The 21,339-nt window shown below is 50.5% G+C and overlaps 1 protein-coding gene across 1 annotated transcript; it reads right to left on the reverse strand.

The window, feature by feature from the left end:
* On the reverse strand, positions 1-4,566 carry ELOF1 (elongation factor 1). Its single transcript, XM_049788758.1, has 4 exons — positions 4,498-4,566; positions 786-919; positions 624-694; positions 1-467 (listed from the first exon to the last, which is right to left on the reverse strand). Exons 2-4 carry the CDS (start codon positions 899-901, stop codon positions 403-405), a joined length of 252 nt encoding a protein of 83 aa, XP_049644715.1. The 5' UTR covers positions 902-919; positions 4,498-4,566; the 3' UTR covers positions 1-402.
* Between the last annotated feature and the right edge of the window lie 16,773 nt (positions 4,567-21,339).

Genomic DNA, 21,339 nt, shown 5'->3' on the forward strand with positions numbered 1-21,339 from the left:
TGAATTCCATTGGTGCTTTTACTACAGGTCAAAAAACACACAGATTTTCCTGATCCAAAACATACGATCCCCAGGAAAAGCTGCTAAAACGCCTCCCCTGCACCGGGCCAGGGGCTGAGTTTTGTGAGACCACCCCAGAAGGTGGTGAAGGGGTGTAGTTCCAGTGCCCAAGTGCACAAGGCCCAGGAGCTCGGACCCTTCGGAGATGCCACAAGAAAAACAGGGCAGTCAGTCACTCCACAACCTCACCGGTGCCCCTCACTGCACACGCAGGCACATACAGGCACACACGCACACAGAAGGCGGACCCGGCCCCTGCCACCCCTGGAATGTCTCTGGCACTTCTCCCAGGCCTTTGGGGCCAGGGAAAGTGGGTGGCTAAGGGGCAGGTCCTCCTCCTCGCTACTGATTGGCTGCCTCGCAGGCGTCTATCCAATCACTGTAGACATCCACGGGTTCTGACAGATCTGAGGGGCAGTGGTCAAGGCTGATTGGTGGATTGGCAGCCTAAGGCCCCGCCCCCTGGGTACCAGTGATGGGAGGCCAGAATGCAGAACAGGCCCTGGGCCTCTGACCCGCACCCCAAGGTCCCCACACCCCAAGGTCCGGCTGGGCAAGGATACAGGTGATGGGCGTCTGGAACTCCTCCAGGCACACTGTACAGGAGATGACTCCAGTGTTGCGGGCTCGATCCCTGGAACGGGAGGTGAGGGGTTGCGTGAGCAAGTAGGGGAGCCCCTCCGGCAACCCCGCCTGCCCTCCTGTTGGGGACCACCACCAATCACATCTTCACGTCGCAAGACTTCTCGTGGTTGCAGAAGGGGCAGGTAAACTGCGTCTCCAGGGTGCCGGTCATCTTTTTCTTGGGGGGCGGCTTCCGCTTGGACTTCCTGCGCCCCATGTCTGTGTGCGGGTGGACCTGGGGAAGGGGATTGTTGTGGGGAACACAGTCAGTGAACCTGGTAGTTCCTGGAGTGCTGTGCCTCAGTTTCCCTGTCTATACAGAGCGGAGGCTCCTATCTCAGAGCCGTATGGGTCCATGACTAGCCCAAGACTAGAAGCTTCAACGGGGCATTCAGGTGACCCCCACCTCACAGCCCAGAACTTCTGTGCACACAGGATCCCCCCAAACCAACCTAAATTTGAAGAGTTCTGGCCGCCTGGGTTCTGGGGGCCATTCCAGGTGGGCAGGGCAAAAGGGTACCGGACTTGCCACTCGACGCTTCCTTTTTAGGGTTATGGTGCTCAGGGGTTACAACTGGCGGGATGGAGCCAAAGTGGGTCACGGCAACACAACTGCCTTCCCCAAACCATCTCTCTGGTCCCCATCCCCTTTCTTTCTTTTTTTTTTTTTTTTTTTGGGGGGGGGCCACACCCAAAGGTGCTCAGGATTTACTCCTGGCTCTGCACTCAGATATCGCTCCTGGCAGGCTGGGGGACCATAAGGGATGCAGGGAATCGAACCCGGGCCCATCCCAGGTCAGCAATGTGTAAGTCTAACACCCTGCTGGTGTGCTATCTCTCCAGTCCCTCACCCCTCTTCTTCTTAACTAAGGCTGCCTTTTAGTGAACCTAAACAGAAGCACACAGAGGCCCCAACCTAATCCCTTACCCCTGGAAGAGGGGCCCTGTATGTCTCCGCCAAGTCCCCCCAAGCATCATGCAGGCACGGTACTCATCAACCTATTCACCCTGTTACTAACAAACCCCCTTCCTCACTCCTTTGTCATAGCACAGTGCCCCTCCCACCACGGCCCCCACAAGAGAGACACCTCCTCTTCCGGCCCTCCTTATTGTGGGGGGCGGTTTCCCCCTTACTGGTGGTTCCTGTTCTGAGTTGTGTCAAGTGATCAGAGAACCTAGAAGTGTCGTCATCTTTGGGCCTCCCCCTTCACCCAAATTCACCTCCTTGGAGAGGTGGCCCAGGCTCTGAGCCAGAGATGCACCCCCTAAATGGCTCCCCACTCTGCTAGCTGCACAGGGAGGCATCCAGAAACCTCACCCTGGGGCCAGAGCAGTGGCACAAGCAATAGGGCATTTGCCTTGCATGCGCTAACCCAGGACAGACCATGGGTTCCATATGGTCCCCCAAGCCAGGAGCCATTTCTGAATGCATAGCCAGAAGTAATCTCTGAGCAAAAACCAGAAACCTCACCCTATGCTCCAGGCAGTGCATTTGTGGGGTCTCAAAAGTCTGATATGAGGGGCTGGAGAGGTGGTAAGGCATCTGCCTTGCACAAACTAACCTAGGATGGACCGCAGTTCAATCCTCTGGCATCCCATATGGTCTCCCAAGTAAGGGGCAATTCTGAGTGCATAAAAAAAAAAAAAAAAATTCTGAGTGCATAATCAGAAGTAACCCCTGAGCATCACCAGGTGTGGCCCAAAAACCTAAAAAAAATTTAAAAATGTAAAAAAAAAAGTCAGGGGGCCAGAGAGATAGCATGGAGGTAGGGCATCTGCCTTGCATGCAAAAGTATGGTGGTTTGAATCCCAGGATCCCATATGGTCCCCTGAGCCTGCCTGGAGTGATTTCTGAGCGTAGAGCCAGGAGTAACCTCTGAGTGCTGCCGGGTGTGACCCAAAAACCATAAAAAAGGGGCTGGCGCGGTGGCGCTAGAGATAAGGTGTCTGCCTTGCCAGCGCTAGCCTAGGATGGACCGTGGTTCGATCCCCCGACGTCCCATATGGTCCCCCAAGCCAGGAGTAACCCTTGAGCATTACCGGGTGTGGCCCAAAAACCAAAAAACACATCTGACACATCTCCTCTCCCACCCTTTATTCCACCTACCCACCCCTCAAAACACCCCTAAACTTGAAGGAACCCTTGTGCAGGGCAGGGCCACCTCGTACAATCACACTTCTCTGAGGGGAGAGCTGGGGTGGGATTAACCCTCCACTTTTCACCCCACACCCAAACCCACCAGGCCCTTTTTATTTCCCCAGAACCCCAATATGCTCCTGCATGAGTGGGGGGCAGAATTGACACTTGAGGGGCCGGGCGGTGGCGCTGGAGGTAAGGTGCCTGCCTTACCTGCGCTAGCCTAGGAGACGGACCGCGGTTCGATCCCCTGGCGTCCCATATGGTCCCCCAAGCCAGGAGCGACTTCTGAGCGCATAGCCAGGAGTAACCCCTGAGCGTTACCGGGTGTGGCCCAAAAACCAAAAAAAAAAAAAAAAAAAAAAAAAAAAAAAAAAAAAAAAAAAAAGAATTGACACTTGATGGATGGATGTGGTGTCCACTCCCCAGCACCGTGTCCTCCCAAAACCCCTTATGGGCCTGAGGCTGTCCAGACATCAGATTCTAAGCACACCTGCACACACCAATCATCTGGACAGAGAACTTGAGCTAGCAGGAGTGAGCACTGGGAGGGAATTCTTCTAGATTGGGGTGGGGGGCGGTGAAGGTGAAGGACTGCTGGATGGGTCCACCCCACTGCTGCTTTGGGACTGACCAAGGCTACAGAAAAAAACAAACAAACAAACAAACAAACAGGCACGAGTTTTTATAGTAATGCTTCACGGGATGGGGCCCAAGGGTGTGAGGGTGGAGAAATGAGACTCAAAGGAGGAGGCATAGAGGCAGTCACCCACACCCACCCACTCACCCCTATACACATACTGCACCCAGCAATCATGCAGCCCCCTCGAGGCCCCTTGCCCTCACTGGCCAAGGCACATTTTTCGTGTTGTTTATTTTAAAACAAAGTTCAAGGATCAGAGCGTTAGTGCAGGTTGGGTCGGGCGCTTGCTTGCCTTTCAAGAGGCCCATCCGCGAAACCCGACACCCCACAGGGTCTCCGGAGCAACAGCCAGAAGTGACTCCAGAGTTCAGAGCCCAGAAGTCAAACACTGAGCAAGCCCAACCACTGCTTGGGTGTGGCCCGGTAACAAAACAAAACAAAACAAAAAACAACATAAACGCCCCAAATTCAACGCCTTGAATTCAACTTCAACAGAACCTGTTGCAGGTTTTGCAACAAAATCACCCCTTGGGGAAGGGGGGATTACCTCCTTCTGCATGGGAATCCCCAAATATACGCCCAGATCTAGCTCTCCACCCTCCCCTACGTATCCACCAACCCATGAACACGCTACAAAGTCACTTCTTGAACGTGGGGCACCAGACCAGGCCCCCCCCCCAGCACTGGCATCAATGCCAGTATGCCAGGTCTGCAAGAAGCGCCCAGAAACTTTGTGTTGCATGAAAATGCATGACGTTTCCTGGATCCCATCAACCTAAAGGGGAGCCCCAGGATCTCCCCTCGCTGGATCCACCTTGTACCCCGCAGGACCACCCGGATAAAGTTTCGGGGGGGTCGCACCCGCTGCCAGCCCCTGGGAATCCCAGGCCTACTGGAAGCAACGCGGATCGGGGAAGGAGCCCCAGCGATCGACCGCTTCCCAGCCCCCCAAAGTCTCCCCCGGGACCCCGAGGATACCCCAGGACGGAAGATGGGTCGTGCCCCCCAGCGCCCCGGCGTGCGGCCACCTCACCTGCACACGTCGCCGCGCGTCGCCCCAACCAGGTTCACCCGGGAGACAGAGAGTTCCGTCTTTGGCCGGAAGCGGAAACCCCTCCCTTCTTCTTCTTCTTCCAGAAGACCACGCCCACCTCTGGTATAGGTCACGCCCATTCACTGGGAGACACGCCCATCATACGGCCCCGCCTCCTGTCGGCCCCTGCTCTACGCGCTTGCGTGCTGGCTCGTGGAACCGGCGAGGTCTCTGTGCGCGTGCGCGAGTTTGCAGACTGCGGTGTTTGCTTAGGGTTGATGTCTTGTTCCCGCCTTTTTTTGTTTGTTTTGTTTTTGTGCCACACCCGGGGGTGCTCAGGGATTACTCCTGGCTCTGCGCGCAGAAATCGCTCCTGTCAGGCTCCAGGGACCTTATGGGATGCCGGGGATTGAACCCAGGTGTGTCGGATTGGTCCTGTGTAAGGCAAACGCCCTACCGCTGTGCTATCTCTCCTGACCCCTCTCCCATTTTTTTTTTAATTTTGCTTTTGGATTCAATTTGGAGGTGCTCAGCAGTTACTCCTGGCTCTGATGAGCTCAGGGATCAATTCTGGGGATGCTTGGGGTCTCTATGGGGTGTCAGGGGTCAAAGCCAGGTCATCTGCATGCAAGGCCAGCGCCTTCCCCAGTATGCTTATAGCTCTAGTCCCCATTCTGACTTTTTATTTTTTTTTTGGTAAGAAGACACTTCAAAAAGCCGTCATTCTTTTCAAATGAAGAACGAATGGGAAAACCATCCAATGAAGAGCCTAATGAGGAATAGAAGAATAAAAAAAGAGACTGGGGTGAATAATAAAGACCCCAGGAACTCAGGCAATGATGAACTCACAAACTAACAAATTTACCGAGAAGTCTGCAATTACAGTGTAGTGTTAATCTTCCTTAGCTGGGACCTGGGACATGGATCAATGTTTTTTTTTTCCCTAGGTCACACCCGGCAGTGCTCAGGGGTTACTCCTGGCTCTGCACTCCGAAATCATCCCTGGCACGCTCGGGGGATGAGATGGGATGCCGGGAATTCAACCACCATCAGTCTGAGTTCAAGGCAAACTCCCTACTGTTGTGTTCTCTCTCCTACCCCACCCCAAAGTATTTTTTATTTTACTTTTGGGTCCTATTTGGTGATGCTCAACAGTTATTCCTGGCTCTGAGTTCAGGGAACAATCCTGGGGGTGCTTGGGGTCCCTATGGGGTGTCTGAGGTCAAAGCCAGGTCATTGCATACAAGGCCAGCACCCTCCCCAGGGTGCTATGGCGCTAGTCCCCACTCTGACTCTTTTTTGGCAAGAGGACATTTCACAAAACCATGATGAAATATATTCATATATATCATATATATTGAAATATATTTCAAATGAAGAATGAATGGGAAAACCATCCAATGATGAGCCTAATGAGGAATAGAAGAATGAAAAAAAGGAACTGGGGTGAATAATAAAGACCCTAGGAACTCAGGCAATGATGAATTCACAAACTAACAAATTTACCGAGAAGTCCACAATTACAGTGTAGTGTTAATCTAGTCTAGCTGGAATATGGATCAATTTTTTTTTTTTTTTTTTTGGTTTTTGGGTCACACCCGGCAGCGCTCAGGGGTTCCTCCTGGCTCTACGTGAATAAATTGCTCCTGGCAGGCTCGGGGGACCATATGGGATGCTGGGATTCGAACCACCATCCTTCTGCATGCAAGGTAAACACTTCACCTCCATGCTATCTCTCCGGTCCCGGATCCATTTTTTATACATACATGTATATAATATATATATATAATATGCATGTATATTTAGGGGCCACAGCAATAGTACAGTGATAGGGCATTTGCCTTACAAGAGTCTTATTCGGGACAGATCTTGTTTGATTCCCGGGCATCCCATATGGTCCCCAGAGCCTGCCAGGATCAATTTATGAGAGCAGAGCCAGGAGTAATCCCTAATCACAGCCGGATATGGCCCAGGAAAAAATACTTTGAAGCAGTTAGAAATATTTCCAAAATGGGGTTGGAGCGGTAGTGCAAGCGGTAGGGCATTTACCTTGCACACATTGACCTAGGACAGACCGCAGTTTGATCCCCCAGCATCCCATACGGTCCCCCAAGCAGGAGCAGTTTCTGAGCACATAGCCAGGAATAACCCCTGAGCATCACCGGGTGTAGCCCCAAAACAACAACAATAACAACAAGAAAAGAAATATTTCCAAGAAATATTTATACAAGCTTTCCTTTGGGTTCTGAGGCCACACCTGACAATGCTCAGGGTTTCCTCCTGGCTCTGCACTCAGGAGACACTCCTGGAGGCGCTCAGGGGAGCCCATGGGATGCCAGGGATTGAACCCAGGCTAGTCACATGCAAGGCCAGCATCCTCCCTTCTGTGCTACTGCTCCTAACATTGTGAAAACAAGTTTGATCCAAAGGGAATGCTTTTAGTCAATGATAGCAGAATGATAGCACAGAGGCAGGACATTGGCCTTGCACATAGCCAACCCTGGACAGACCTGGGTTCAATCCCCAGCATCCCATATGGTCCCCTGAGCATGCCAGGAGACAGAGCCAGGAGTAACTCCTGAGCACCACTCAGGTTTTTGGTGTGTGGCCCAAAAAACAAAAATAAAAAAGTCTCTACTGAGATGTCCATTCATTATGTACCCAGGAGAACAAACTCAAAAGGTGTCAGGACCAGTGGTGGCTGGCTGGGGGTGGGGTGGGATCTTGGTCTTTATGAAAACAGGAGGCCTAGTAGCTCCATGGGGACTTGCAGGAAGACCCTGGGGGGGGGGTTTGAGGTACTAAGGCAGGAACATGGGCAGACACTGGTCTGGTGGGGAAAAAGATTCCCAATAAAAAGAAAACCATGGGGCCGATGAGGTGGCGCTGAGGTAAAGTGTCTGCCTTGCAAGCACTAGCCAAGGAAGGACTGCGGTTCAATCCCACGGCATCCCATATGGTCCCCCTGAGCCAAGGGGAATTTCTGAGCGCTTAGCAAGGAGTAACCCCTGAGTATCAAACAGGTGTGGCCCAAAAAACAAAAAAAAACAAAAAAAAAGAGCCAAATTTCAGGTATCCCTCCTGCTGGACTCGGGAAACCTTCTGGGGTGCCGGGGACCAAACCCTGATCTGCTGGTGCCAGGCCAGTGCCCTCCTCTCTGGTCTCTTTCTTTTCTTTTCTTTTCTTTTCTTTTTTCCTCTCTGGTCTCATTCTAGCGCCCAATCCCAGATTCCCTAAGGACCTGTGCTTTGTACTCTGAGCATGCTGACTCAGGATGGAAACCTGTTGAAAGGTAGGTTGAACGTTCCAAAGTCCCCACAGGGGAAAAGGGAATCCCATGCCCCCTATCCGGGTAGGTTAAGAGAAGCTGGTCAGTAGTAATCCTCCTCAATAAGTAATCCACACAGATATGAAGGTTTTAGCAGGCAAGAAACTCACACTGCAACCCACAAGCCAGTCACTCCACCTTGTGGAACCACGAGCCTAGATGACAGTTCCCAGCTCAGGCCTCCTGACTAACATTTATCGAGATCAGAAACAAAAACAAAAACAAAAACAACAAAGCCCCATCCCCAAAAGCCGGAAGAATTGGCAATGGGGGCGCTGGAGCAGTGGTGCAAGTGGTAGGGTGTCTGCCTTTATGTGCTAACCAAGGACAGACTGGTTTTATACCCAGCATCCCATATGGTTCCCCAAGCCCGGGCAATTTCTGAATGCATAGCCAGGAGTAACCCCTGAGTGTATAGCCAGAGTAACCATCACTGGGTATGGCCCAAAAACAAAACAAAGGGCCCGGAGAGATAGCACAGCAGCGTTTGCCTTGCAAGCTGCCGATCCAGGACCTAAGGTGGCTGGTTTGAATCCCGGTGTCCCATATGGTTCCCCGTGCCTGCCAGGAGCTATTTCTGAGCAGACAGCCAGGAGTCACCCCTGAGCACCGCTGGGTGTGGCCCAAAAAACCAAAAAAAAAAAAAAATAGAAATACTTAAAGGGTCAGACCTAAAAAGTGAGTCTATATGCTTCATCAGACCTACCATTCATCAGAAACTTATTTCAGGGATCAAAGAGATAATAGGGTGAGTAAGGCTTGCCTCTGATCCAAGTTTGATTCCTCGTACCCCAGAGAGTCCGCCATGTCCACCAAGGGTGATCCCTTAGCACAGAGCCAGGAATAAGCCCTGAGCACAGCTGTGTGTAGCTCCCAAAACAAAACATTCAACCTAATTACCAATTAGATACATATTTGATTCAACTTGTGTCCAACAAGCTTCAAAATGGAGAAAAATATATCATTAGAAGATTAGGGCCAGGGCCCGGAGAGATAGCACAGCGGTGTTTGCCTTGAAAGCAGCCGATCCAGGACCAAAGGTGGTTGGTTCAAATCCTGGTGTCCCATATGGTCCCCCGTGCCTGCCAGGAGCTATTTCTGAGCAGACAGCCAGGAGAAACCCCTGAGAATCACCGGGTGTGACCCAAAAATAAAAAAATAAAAAATAAAAAAAAGAAGATTAGGGCCAGAGAGATAGCACAGCGGTAGGGCGTTTGCCTTGTAAGCAGCTGACCAAGGACCAAAGGTGGTTCGAATCCCGGCATCCCATATGGTCCCCTCCCTGTGCCAGCCAGGAGTGATTTCTGAGCAGATAGCCAGGAGTAATCCCTGAGTGCCGCCAGGTGTGGCCTCACCCCCCCCAAAGAAAAAAGAAGATTGAAGTTATTAGCTATTGAACCACTAACCGCAAATTGACTTATGGGACTGTTACAAGAAATAACATGGGCCGGAGAGATAGCATGGAGGTAGGGCATTTGCCTTACATGCAGAAGGATGGTGGTTTGAATCCCGGCATCCCATATGGTCCCCCGAGCCTGACAGGAGCGATTTCTAAGTGTAGAGTCAGAAGGAACCCTTGAGTGCTGCTGGGTGTGACCCAAACCCCCCAAAATAAAATACATTAAAATATAAATAAAAAAAAAGTCCAGGGCCCGGAGAGATAGCACAGCGGTGTTTGCCTTGCAAGCAGCCGATCCAGGACCAAAGGTGGTTGGTTCAAATCCCGGTGTCCCATATGGTCCCCCGTGCCTGCCAGGAGCTACTTCTGAGCAGACAGCCAGGAGTAACCCCTGAGCACCGCCGGGTGTGGCCCAAAAACCAAAAACCAAAAAAAAAAAAAAGTCCAAAAAGCTCAAGCAGGGAAGAAATATAAGAAACATTTGTCAAGTCTTTTTGTTTTGTTCTGACTCAACTCTGAGGAGTACCTCAGAGGTTACTCCTGGTTCTCCAAACAGGAATTCCTTCTGGCAGTACTCAGGGGACCCTGTGGGATCCCAGGGATCAAACCCAAGTCAGCCACGTGCAAGGCAAACACCCTCCCTGCTGTCCTATGACTCCAATCTCATGCCAAGAGCTTTATTTAGCAACTTTTTCCTCTCAATATCCTAGTTTATACAGAGACAATCCCCCCACTCCTGTGGTTGCTGGATTTCTGGATCGCCGCAGTTTTCACAGCTTCAAGATCTTCCCATGCCATCTGCAGTCAGGTGGTAGGATTTTGCTTTTTGGGTCATACCCGGTGGCGCTCAGGGGTTCCTCCTGTCTCAGTGCTCAGAAATCGCTCTTGTCAGGCTCGAGGGACCATATGGGATGCCGGGATTCGAACCACAGTCCGTCCTGGATCAGCTGCGTGCAAGGCAAACACCCTGCCGCTGTGCTATCTCTCCGGCCCCGTACAAATAAGATGTTTTACATGATGCATCTTTCACCTCTTCAGAAACAACTGGGATGACATGAAAATCCCCGCCCTTTCCAGTGGCTTCTGCTCTGTGTCTTTGAACATGGGTGTGGGAATTCTTGTTCCTGTATCACAAGATTTGCCCCCACTGTGCTTTCTCTCGTGTTTGCGAAGACTTTAAGACAGCTCTTACACTTATAGGGCTTCTCCCCGGTGTGGGTCCTTGTGTGGACTTCGAAACTTGAGGCAGAGCTAAAAGCCTTCCCACACTGCTGGCATTTGTAAGGCCCCTCCCTGGTGTGAGTCGTCATGTGTGTCCGAAGGCTTGAGGAAGTTGCGAAGGTTTTCTCACATTCCTTGCACTCGTAGGGTTTTTTTTTTCCCAGTATGAGTTCTTTCATGCTTTTCAAAGGTACTTGAGACAACTGGAGGCTTTTCCGCACATCTTACATGCATAGGGCTTCTTCTCTCCTGTGTGAGTTCTCTTGTGCCTCTTGAAAGTACTGTAGTAACTATAGGACTCCCCACATTCCTTACACACGTGTAAAGTGTGTCCGTTGTGTGTGTGATCATGTGCTCTCAGAGGCTGGAGGGGTCACACCCGGCGAGGCTCAGGGGTTACTCTTGGCTCTGTGCTCAGAAATCCCTCCTGGCAGGTTCGAACGCACCATATGGGATTCCGAGATTCAAACAGGTGTCTGTCCTGTGTTGGCTGCGTGCAAGGCAAAAACGCCCTACCGCTGTGCTATCGCTCTGGCCGCTGATTTACATTTTAGAAAATAAAAGCACCCACTGTTTTCTTGGAAATCTTGGAAGTCAATTGAGCCAGCGCCCCTCAATTGCACTTGAGATGCCGGTGCTATCCCCTCAATGCCCGCCAGGGGACAGACTCGCCCCCGAGACCCGCTGATAGGGAGAGATGCGGCAGATAATGCACAGATAAGAAGCAAAGAGGAAAGATTAGATGCAGATAGAAAGACAGAGACAGTGAGACAGAGAGACAGAGAGGAGAGACAGACAGAGAGAAAACAGCCCAGAGAGTGCTTGTCTTGCTCGTGGCTGACCTGTGTTCAGTCTCCCTATCCCATAGGGTGCCCTGAGCCATGCCAGGAAGAAACCCCTGAGCACAGAGCAAAGAGTAGCCTTGAGCACTGCTGGGTGTGCAATCCCCCAAAATGAAAAGCGACTGGAGCGGTAGTACAGATGGGTAGGGCGCTTGAGACTGGGATTCAGTCCCCCGCATATAATCTGGTTCCCTGAACACCTCCAGGAGCAATTTCTTTTTTTTTTTTTTTGGTTTTTGGGCCACACCCGGTAACGCTCAGGGGTTACTCCTGGCTATGCGCTCAGAAGTTGCTCCTGGCTTGGGGGACCATATGGGACGCCGGGGGATCGAACTGTGGTCCGTCCACGGCTAGCGCAGGCAAGGCAGGCACCTTACCTCTTGCGCCACCGCCCGGCCCCCAGGAGCAATTTCTTTTTCTTTTTCTTTTTCTTTTTGGCCACACTCAGTTACTCCTGGCTATGTACTCAAAAATCGTACCTGGCTTGGCGGACTATAGAGGACACCGGGGGATCAAACTGAGGTCTGTCCTAGGTTAGCACGTGCAAGGCAAATGCCCTATTGCTTGTGCCACTGCTCCGGCCCCCAAGGAGCATTTTTCTTTTCTTTTTTGTTTTTGTTTTTTCTTTGTTTTGGGGCTACACCTGGTAACGCTCAGTGGTTACTCCTGGATATGTGCTCTGAAATCGCTCCTGGCTTGGGATGCCAGGGATCGAACCAATGTCCATCCTGGGTCATCCTTGCCTGCATGCAAGGCAAATGCCCTACTGCTTGCAACCACTCCATCCCCCAAGGAACATTTTTCTCAGTGCAGAGCCCTGAGCAGCATCTCTCTCTCTCTCTCTCTCTCTCTCTCTCTCTCTCTCTCTCTCTCTCTCTCTCTCTCTCTCTCTCTCTCTCTCACACACACACACACACACACACACACACACACACACACACACACACACATGCTCAAGGGTTACTTCTGTCTCTACTCAGAAATTACTTCTGGGGGCCCGGAGAGATAGCACAGCGGCGTTTGCCTTGCAAGCAGCAGGTCCAGGACCAAAGGTGGTTGGTTCGAATCCCGGTGTCCCATATGGTCCCCCGTGCCTGCCAGGAGCTATTTCTGAGCAGACAGCCAGGAGTAACCCCTGAGCACTGCCGGGTGTGACCCAAAAAAAAAAAAAAAAGAAATTACTTCTGGGGGTGCTATGATCATAGTTCTGGGTCCCTGATCACCATAGGGGGTGTCTGTGTTGCAGAAGCTCAGACCCACTGGCTCACCTAGCCCAAATTTAACGGCAACGGGTGTTTCTGCCCACCCAATGGTGTGCAATTGGATGACTCAGCAGTGCCAATTCTGATGAGCAGATTCATCTTCCTTCTTCACCCATTTTCCTGGGCTCAACCAGGGTGCATCCCAGATCTGGGGTCCCTCTGGCAGCGTTCAGAGGACCATTGGGTGTAATGAACAAACCAGAGCCTCCTACATACAAAATATACACTAGCTACTCAGCTCATTTCACAGTTTTATACTTAGCTCAAAGTTAAATGCATTTATGTTTTGGGTCTATACCTGGCAATGCTCAGGGGTTACTTATTCCTCGCTCTGTGCTCAAGAATCAATCTTGGCAGGTCCCGGCAAGAGTTAATATAGGGATGCCGAGATTGAACCCAGGTCAGCTGACATATTAGGCAAGTGCCCTCCCCGCTATCCAATCTCTCCAGCCTCCAAGATCAGCATCTTTTAGAACCCACCACTTTCCTCAGTTAAGCAGTTAGCATTTTCCCACAACTAATCTCAAGATGCAAAAAAGCTGTGTGGTCAGAAGAATATTAAAATGACATAATAAGGGGCCGGAGAGATAGCATGGAGGTAAGGCATTTGCTTTTCATGCAGAAGGTCATTGGTTCGAATTTCGGCATCCCATATGGTCCCCCGTGCCTGCCAGGAGCAATTTCTGAGCATGGAGCCAGGAATAACCAAAAACCACACACACACACACACACACACACACACACACACACACACACACACACACGGGGCCGGGAAGGTGGCGCTAGAGGTAAGGTGTCTGCCTTGCAAAGTGCTAGTGTAGGACGGACCGCGGTTCGATCCCCCGGCGTCCCATATGGTCCCCCCAAGCCAGGGGCGTTTTCTGAGCGCATAGCCAGGAGAAACCCCTGAGCGTCAAACGGGTGTGGCCCAAAAAACAAAACCAAAAAAAAAAAAAAAAAAAAAAAAAAAACCACACACACACACACACACACACACACACACACAAATGACATAATAAACTAATTTCCATTCAAAAGCTTTCTGACCAATAGTATCTCATAGGCTGAGAAACTATTCCATCTGTGCAAAGAAAAGACAGGTCCACTTCCCAGTCCAGGAGTGTCCACTGAAGAAAGGTCACGTGGTCCAGGCCTACCTCTATGGACCTTGGGACCACAAGTAACCCAGATACAAACACACAAGGAAATAAATGATATTCTGAAATATTTATTTCTCTATGGTTATGTGACAATACAAAACTATACAAATGATGGGGCCGGAGAGATAACATGGAGGTAAGGCATTTGCCTTGCATGCAGAAGAATGGTGGTTCAAATCCCGGCATCCCATATGGTCCCCCGAGCCTGCCAGGAGCGATTTCTGAGCGTTGAGCCAGGAGTAACCCTTGAGTGCTGCTGGGTGTGACCCAAAAACCAAAAAAAAAAAAAAAAAAGATAGAGGAGCCAGAGTGATATAGCACAAAGAGGAAGGGCAGTTGCCATGCACATGGCTAACCTCGACTCGATCCCCAGCATCCTGTAGAGTCCTCAGAACAGTACCAGGAAAGAACACCCGAGAGTGACCGGCTGTGGCCCCCAAACCAAAAAAAAAATTATTAGAGAGATAACACATACCGCCAACCCCATGTTAGGAAGCAACAAGCTTTCTACCTCCCATTTCCCCAGTCACTTACTTTGGAGGGATAAGAGGGCTTGGGAGGCTGCAGCTAGCAGGGAGAGTCAGACCTCGCTCGTGACCTAATGGCCTTTGGTGCTGGTAGGAGCATACGTGCCTCTAGAAGGAGCTGGGGTGGCTGAAGACTTTGATACATTCCAGGCACATGTGCTTCTCCCCTATGTACATTTATGCGTGCTAGAGGCTGTAAGGACAAGGAGGCTCTTTTAGTTTGGATGGCATGAAAGCTCAGGGCCTATTTACCTGAAAAGCACATTGACCCCACCCGCCAAGACAAAGATCTTCCTGTCACACACACACACACACCCCGCTGAGCTAAAGCCCAGCCTATCTGGCTTCCCTGTAGTGTTTGATCCTTCCAAACCAGTAGCCATCAGTCCAACCCTTCCCTCTCTTGAGTGAGGCAAAGAACTCTCCAGCCCTTTCATCTGATTGATCAAAGCACCACAGATACCTCCAGGTGATGCTTCACCCCCACCCACAGAAAATATCCGAGATCTGTGATGATAATTTGGTAATAGGTAGATTTGCCACCTAAAAGGATTCAAGATGGGGAAGGGGCAGCCCTCAGCTTTTAGGCCTAGTTTCATCCCACCAATGCCAGTGGATGTGCCCCCGCAAAGACTTACACCCTCTCTATATTTTATACAACAGGGGAGGTCTTAAGAAAACTGAACAATGGCCTGGAGAGATAGCACAGCGGTGCTTGCCTTGCAAGCAGCCGATCCAGAACCTAAGGTAGTTGGTTCGAATCCCCGTGTCCCATATGGTCCCCTGTGCCTGCCAGGAGCTATTTCTGAGCAGACAGCCAGGAGTAACCCCTGAGCACCTCTGGGTGTGATCCAAAAACCAAAAAAAGAAAAAAAAAAAAGAAAAAGAAAAAAAAGAAAACTGAACAAGGTGCCGGAGATATAGCATAGTGGTAGTGCGTTTGCCTTGCAAGCAGCCTACTCAGGACCAAAGGTGGTTCGAATCCCAGCATCCCAGCATCCCATAAGGTCCCCCATGCCTGCCAGGAGCAATTTCTGAGCAGAGAGCCAGGGGTAACCCCTGAGTCCGCCGGTGTAGCCCAAAAACTAAAAAAATAATAAGAAAACTGAATAATGTTTAATAGATTTAACCTAGAGCTACATCTGCCCCCAATTTTTTTGTTTTTTGTTTTTTGGGCCACACCCAGCGGTGCTCAGGGGTTACTCCTGACTGTCTGCTCAGAAATAGCTCCTGGCAGGCACGGGGGACCATATGGGACACTGGGACTCAAACCAACCACCTTTGGTCCTGGATCGGCTGCTTGCAAGGCAAAGACCACTGTGCTATCTCTTCGGGCCCCCCCAATTTTTATTAAGTTGATTTTCCTTAAGTGGCATTGGGGGGGTTCACCCCATCTTTGTGGTGGTGGGGATCCCTTACACACACACACAGCCGTGTATTTGGTGAAGATAGTGGAGGCCAGATTTGAAACCCAGGCTTCTAGCGTGCAAGCATAAAGTCCTGCACCTTGGATTCTCTCTCCAGCCCTGCAAATTGCTCGTTTATTGAGGACCATATCTGGCAGTGATTGGGGTCAGGGATCACCCAGGCCGTGCTCAGGGGACCTCAAACTGAGCTGGAGTAAAACGGTTCAAACCGGACTTGCTGACTTGCGAAGCAAGAGCCCAATCCCTGTACTATTTCTCTGGCCTGACAAATTTTTGTTTTTGTTTGCTTGTTTTTGTTTTTGAGTCACACCCGGCAGCGCTCAGGGGTTCCTCCTGGTTCTACGCTCAGAAATCGCTCCTGGCAGGCTCGAGGGACCATATGGGATGCTGGGATTTGAACCACCGTCCCACCGTCCTTATGCATGCAAGGCAAACGCCTTAGCTCCATGCTATCTCTCCGGCCCCCGCCAGGAGTGAATTCTGAACACAGAGCCCGGAGTAACCTGTAACCACACCCTGAGCATCACCGTAAGTGGGCCAAAACCAAAAACACAACAACAACAACAACAACAACAACAAAACACAACCTGAAAACAAGGACAGGGAATAAATGAGTTGGTGCCTTCTCATCCCCATTTGATGAGGTGCAGGATGCACGAGCGGCCGCCAGAGGGCACCCTATGCACAGTTATGGGATTCATATTCAGGGGTTTCTCCTGACTCTGAGCTCAGAATTCGCTCCTGGCAGGCTCGGGGGACCCTATGGGGTGCCGGGGATCGAACCTGGTTCCGTCCGGGTCGCCTGCACTGTTTTCTTGGAAACCTTGGAAGTCAATTGAGCCAGCGCCCCTCAATTGCCAATTCAGGTGCCGGTGCTATCCCCTCAGTGCCCGCCAGGGGGCAGGCTCGCCCCTGAAACCCACTGATAGGAAGAGATAGGCAGATAATGCACAGATAAGATAAAAAGCAAAGCGGAGAGATTAGATGCAGATAGATCAGACAGACAGACAGACAGACAGACAGACAGACAGACAGACAGACAGACAGACAGACAGACAGACAGACAGACAGACAGACAGACAGACAGACAGACAGACAGAGAGGGCACTTGTCTTTACTGCAGGAGACTGGGATTCAGTCCCGGGCATCTAATCTGGTTCCCTGAGCACCTACAGAAGCTTCATTATTTTTGTTGTTGGTTTCCTTCTTTTTGTTTTTTAATATATTTTTATTTAAGTAACATGATCATATTTCTGGTTACAGTCATAACCAGAATACCCCCCTTCACCAGTGTAACATTACCCCCTTCCCCCTTCCCATCCCCTGCCTGTATTCGAGACAGGCATTCTACTACAGTTATTTGTTTTTTTTTTTGTTTTTTTTTTTTTTTTTTTTTTTTTGGTTTTTGGGCCACACCCGGTGACGCTCAGGGGTTACTCCTAGCTATGCGCTCAGAAGTCGCTCCTGGCTTGGGGGACCATATGGGACGCCAGGGGATTGAACCGCGGTCCGTCTCCTAGGCTAGCGCAGGTAAGGCAGGCACCTTACCTCCAGCGCCACCGCCCAGCCCCAGTTATTTGTTTTTGAGTTCAGTAAGTTTTTTCTTTTCTTAAAGGATAAGAGTAAAAAAAATATAGTAAAGGTGTGATAGTGGGAATCGCCATTGTTTGCATAGGTCCAGAAAAATGGGAAAATGGAGAAAAACTCCTTGACCTGATTACAAAAAGGCCTCACCCTAGAAGTTTATTGGCATAAGACAGACTCTGGGTTCCAGGCATACCAGTCTATCCAACTCCAGTCATTCTCAAGGTCCTGGTGAAACTTTTTCACACTTTAGCTATTGTTGGTATCAGATTCTTATATTTAAAGACTGGATTCTATGCATTTCTCTCATCAATGTTCAGGCTGATGTGGAGCATCCTCTAGTTTTAGTATACCATTAAATGCAGAGCGATCTGCCCTGCATGCAGACTGTTGCTGAGTTGTCTGGGTGTTGGGAGCACTCTTTGGAGTAAGTCAATGCCAAAGCAGTGGTAGGCCTTCCCTGGTAGAGGCTTGGATTCTGGTAATGTTAAAGACAATTGTGGTTGTTTCCATAGATGGTATCCATTGTTCAGGTGTGTGTTGACGATGTCCATTCAGAAGCTTTATTTAGGGGCCGGAGAGATAGCATGGAGGTAAGGCGTTTGCCTTTCATGCAGGAGGTCATCGGTTTGAATCCTGGCGCCCCATATGGTCCCCCGTGCCTGCCAAGAGCAATTTCTGAGCCTGGAGCCAGAAATAACCCCTGAGCACTGCCGGGTGTGACCCAAAAACCACAAAAAAAAAAAAAAAAACAAAAAAAAAAAAACAGAAGCTTTATTTATTTTTTTGGGGGGTTTTAGAGTCACACCAGGCAACACTCAGGGGTTACTCCTGGCTCTGCACTCAGAAATCACTCCTAAGGGATGCCAGGGATGAAAACACCATCCCTCCTGGGTCAGTCACAGGAAAGGCAAATGCTGTACCCTGACTGTGCTATCTCTGCAGCCCCTAGGAGCATATTTCTAAGTACAGAGCAAGGAGTGACCCCTGAGTGTCACCCAAAAAAAGGCCATAGAGATAGCACAGCAGGAGCGCATTTGTTTGCCTTGCACACAGCCTACCCAGGACGACCTGGGTTCAATCCCCGGCATCTCGTAGGGTTGACCCAGGCTAGCCAGGAGTAATTTCTGAGTGCAGAGCCAACAGGAACTAAGCACCTAAGCAACACCGGTTGTGGCCCAAAACAGAAACCAGAGTGTTTGCACAGTGGGTAGGGCATTTGCCTTGCAAACAGCCAAGTTAGTCCGATCCCAGCATTCATATAGTCCCCCTGTAAGGTGTGGTTTCAGAGCTACTCTTAATCTGTGAGCCCTTCTGGGTGTGTCGTTCCCCCCCAAAAAAAAAAGCAAGAACATGTATATATTAAAATAAAAAAAAAAAAAGAGGGGCCGGGTAGGTGGCGCTGCAGGTAAGGTGTCTGCCTTGCAAGGGCTAGCCAAGGAAGGACCTCGGTTCGATCCCCCGGCATCCCATATGGTCCCCCCAAGCCAGGGGCGATTTCTGAGCACATAGCCAGGAGTAACCCCTGAGCGTCAAATGGGTGTGGCCCAAAAACCAAAAAAAAAAAAAATAAATAAAAATAAAATAAAATAAAATAAAAAAAGAGGCTTAGGGGCCGGAGAGATAGCATGGAGGTAGGGTATTTGCCTTGCATGCAGAAGGACAGACGTTCGAATCCTGACATTCCATATGGTCCCCCATTGAGCCTTCCAGGAGCGATTTCTGAGCATAGAGCCAGGAGTAACCCCTGAGCACTGCCAGGTGTAACCCAACCTACCCCCCAAAAAAAGGAGGCTTAAGAAGTGAGAGGGTCGGAACAATAGTACAGCGGTAGGACATTTGCCTGAGCCTGCCAGGAGTGATTTCTGAGTGCAGAGCCAGAAGTAATCCCTGAGTGCCAACGGGTGTGTCAGAAAGAAAGAAAAGAAAGAAAGAAAGAAAGAAAGAAAGAAAGAGAGAGAGAGAGAGAGAGAGAGAGAGAGAGAAAGAAAGAAAGAAAGAAAGAAAGAAAGAAAGAAAGAAAGAAAGAAAGAAAGAAAGAAAGAAAGAAAGAAAGAAAGAAAGAAAGAAAGAAAGAAAGAAAGAAAGAAAGAAAGAAAGAAAGAAAGAAAGAAAGAAAGAAAGAAAGAAAGAAAGAAAGAAAGAAAGAAAGAAAGAAAGAAAGAAGAAAACAGTGCAGGATTTATTTTTTCTGAACTAAGGATTTCTACAAAGAATTGAGACCCCGGGGCCGGAGAGATAGCATGGAGGTAAGGCATTTGTCTTGCATACAGAAGGACGGCAGTTCAAATCCCGGCTTCCCATAAGTTCCCCCGAGCCTGCCAGGGGCAATTTCTGACCATAGAGCCAGGAGTAACCCCTGAGCACTGCCGGGTGTGACCCCCCAAAACAAAGGAACAAAAAGAATTGAGACCCGACTCCCACGCCACTAGAGGGCGGTGTAACCCCAGAAACCGTTCCTGGGGCTCGAGACTGATGCAAAGCATGCACCAATGCTCAATAGATGCGCAAGGAGCTCCCTCTTGTTATTGGAAACGAGACACTTTTTAAGGCTTTTTTCGGGAGGGTATTTGCTTTGTTTGGGGGCCCCTGGCCATGCTCCCAGCTCTGCACTCAGAAGTCACTCCTGATAGTGTCAGGGAACCCTATGGGATGCTGGGAATAACCGGTGGGCTGTGTGCTAAGCAAGTGCTTTCCCTGCCACACTCTCCAGTCCTCAGGGATCTTTTTTTGGGGGTGAGGGTTGGTTTGGGGGCCACACCCAGCAGTGCTCAGGGGATACTCCAGGCTCTGCACACAGAAGTTGCCCCTGGCAAACATGGGGGGGGGACTGGAGGGGGACGAAGTCCATATGGGCTGCTGGGATTCGAACCCAGGTGGCCACAAGCAAGGCAACTGCCCTATCGCTGTGCTATCTCTCTGGCCCCTCGGGATCTTTCTAGATGCAGTTCTGGGGACCGGGAGGTTGCACCTCTTCGCAGTGCTCACACACCCCTGGCCGCAGAACAGTCTAGAATCACATGCAGCTTGGGGCACTTGCTGGCAAAACCAGCCACTCTAGAGATCACACAAATGAGAGCATGCAGTCACATGTAACTAGGCCCGGGCTCAAATTCGTGACCTTAGGCCAACAAGGCTCTGCACCCCAAGCTCTTCCCAGCGCCCAGTGAGAAGTTTCTTTTTGCCTCTGAGCTGGCCCCAGTCTCTGGACATCGCGTGGGTCATTGCTGCTTCACTTCTGCTCTTGGGATTTTGGCTCCTGTCCCAGCCCGGTTAATGATCCACAGACCCCACCCAGCCCAGCTACGGGAATGTCAGCAGCTGTTTGCTTTCTGCTTCTGTTTTCTTTGCACCAGGACCTGGGAATTCCTCTCTGCGCCTGGAATGAAGTGTAGGACTTGGGGCACCTGGAGGAGATACACCATCCCTCCAAACACACTCCATCCAGCAGCCTGTCACAGTCTCTGCAGTCCTGAGCACAAATCTGGGCTTCCTCTGACCCTATCCTCCCACACAACAGCTGCAGCCTTTGCCTGCTGACTCGGGCCTTCTTTTGCTTTGGTTTGGAGGCCACACCCAGCGGTGCACAGGGCTGACTCTGTCCCTGAGCCCAGGGATCACTACTGCTGGGGTTCAGGATACCCTGGTGTGGTTTGGGGAATTCAAACCAGTGTTGCCGGCGTGCCAGGCTGTGTGATCTCTCCTGCAAGTTTGCATTTGGGCCTGACACACCCTGTACTCTTGGCTATTATGAAGGTTCTGGCCTGAGTCACCCATGACCACCTACAGTGCCTCGAGCCAGCTGGCCGTGTCCTGCTGTGCTCAATCTTAGAGCAGCGCTGGGGTGAGGGATAGAGGCACCTACATTAGGTAAATGGAGCTCTAAACACTGGGATGGCTTTTTGGAGAGTGTTTTGGCGGTGTGGGTATTTTTTGTTTGTTTGTTTGTTTGTTTGTTTGTTTTTGGGTCACACTTGGCAGCGCTCAGGGGTTGTTCCTGGCTCTATGCTCAGAAATCGCTCCTGGCAGGCTCGGGGACCATATGGGATGCTGGGATTCAAACCACTGACCTTCTGCATGCAAGGCAAACA

Source organism: Suncus etruscus, chromosome 15 (genome assembly GCF_024139225.1).
Source record: "Suncus etruscus isolate mSunEtr1 chromosome 15, mSunEtr1.pri.cur, whole genome shotgun sequence".
NCBI lineage: Eukaryota > Metazoa > Chordata > Mammalia > Eulipotyphla > Soricidae > Suncus > Suncus etruscus.

Excerpts from the sequence above, each read along its gene's own strand:
- ELOF1 (XM_049788758.1), bottom strand. The coding sequence starts at position 901 with ATGGGGCGCAGGAAGTCCAAGCGGAAGCCGCCCCCCAAGAAAAAGATG. Across the intron at positions 695-785 it reads AAGTCTTGCGACGTGAAGAT|GGATCGAGCCCGCAACACTG; the intron begins GTGATTGGTGGT and ends CTCCCGTTCCAG. Across the intron at positions 468-623 it reads GTTCCAGACGCCCATCACCT|ATCTGTCAGAACCCGTGGAT; the intron begins GTATCCTTGCCC and ends ACTGCCCCTCAG.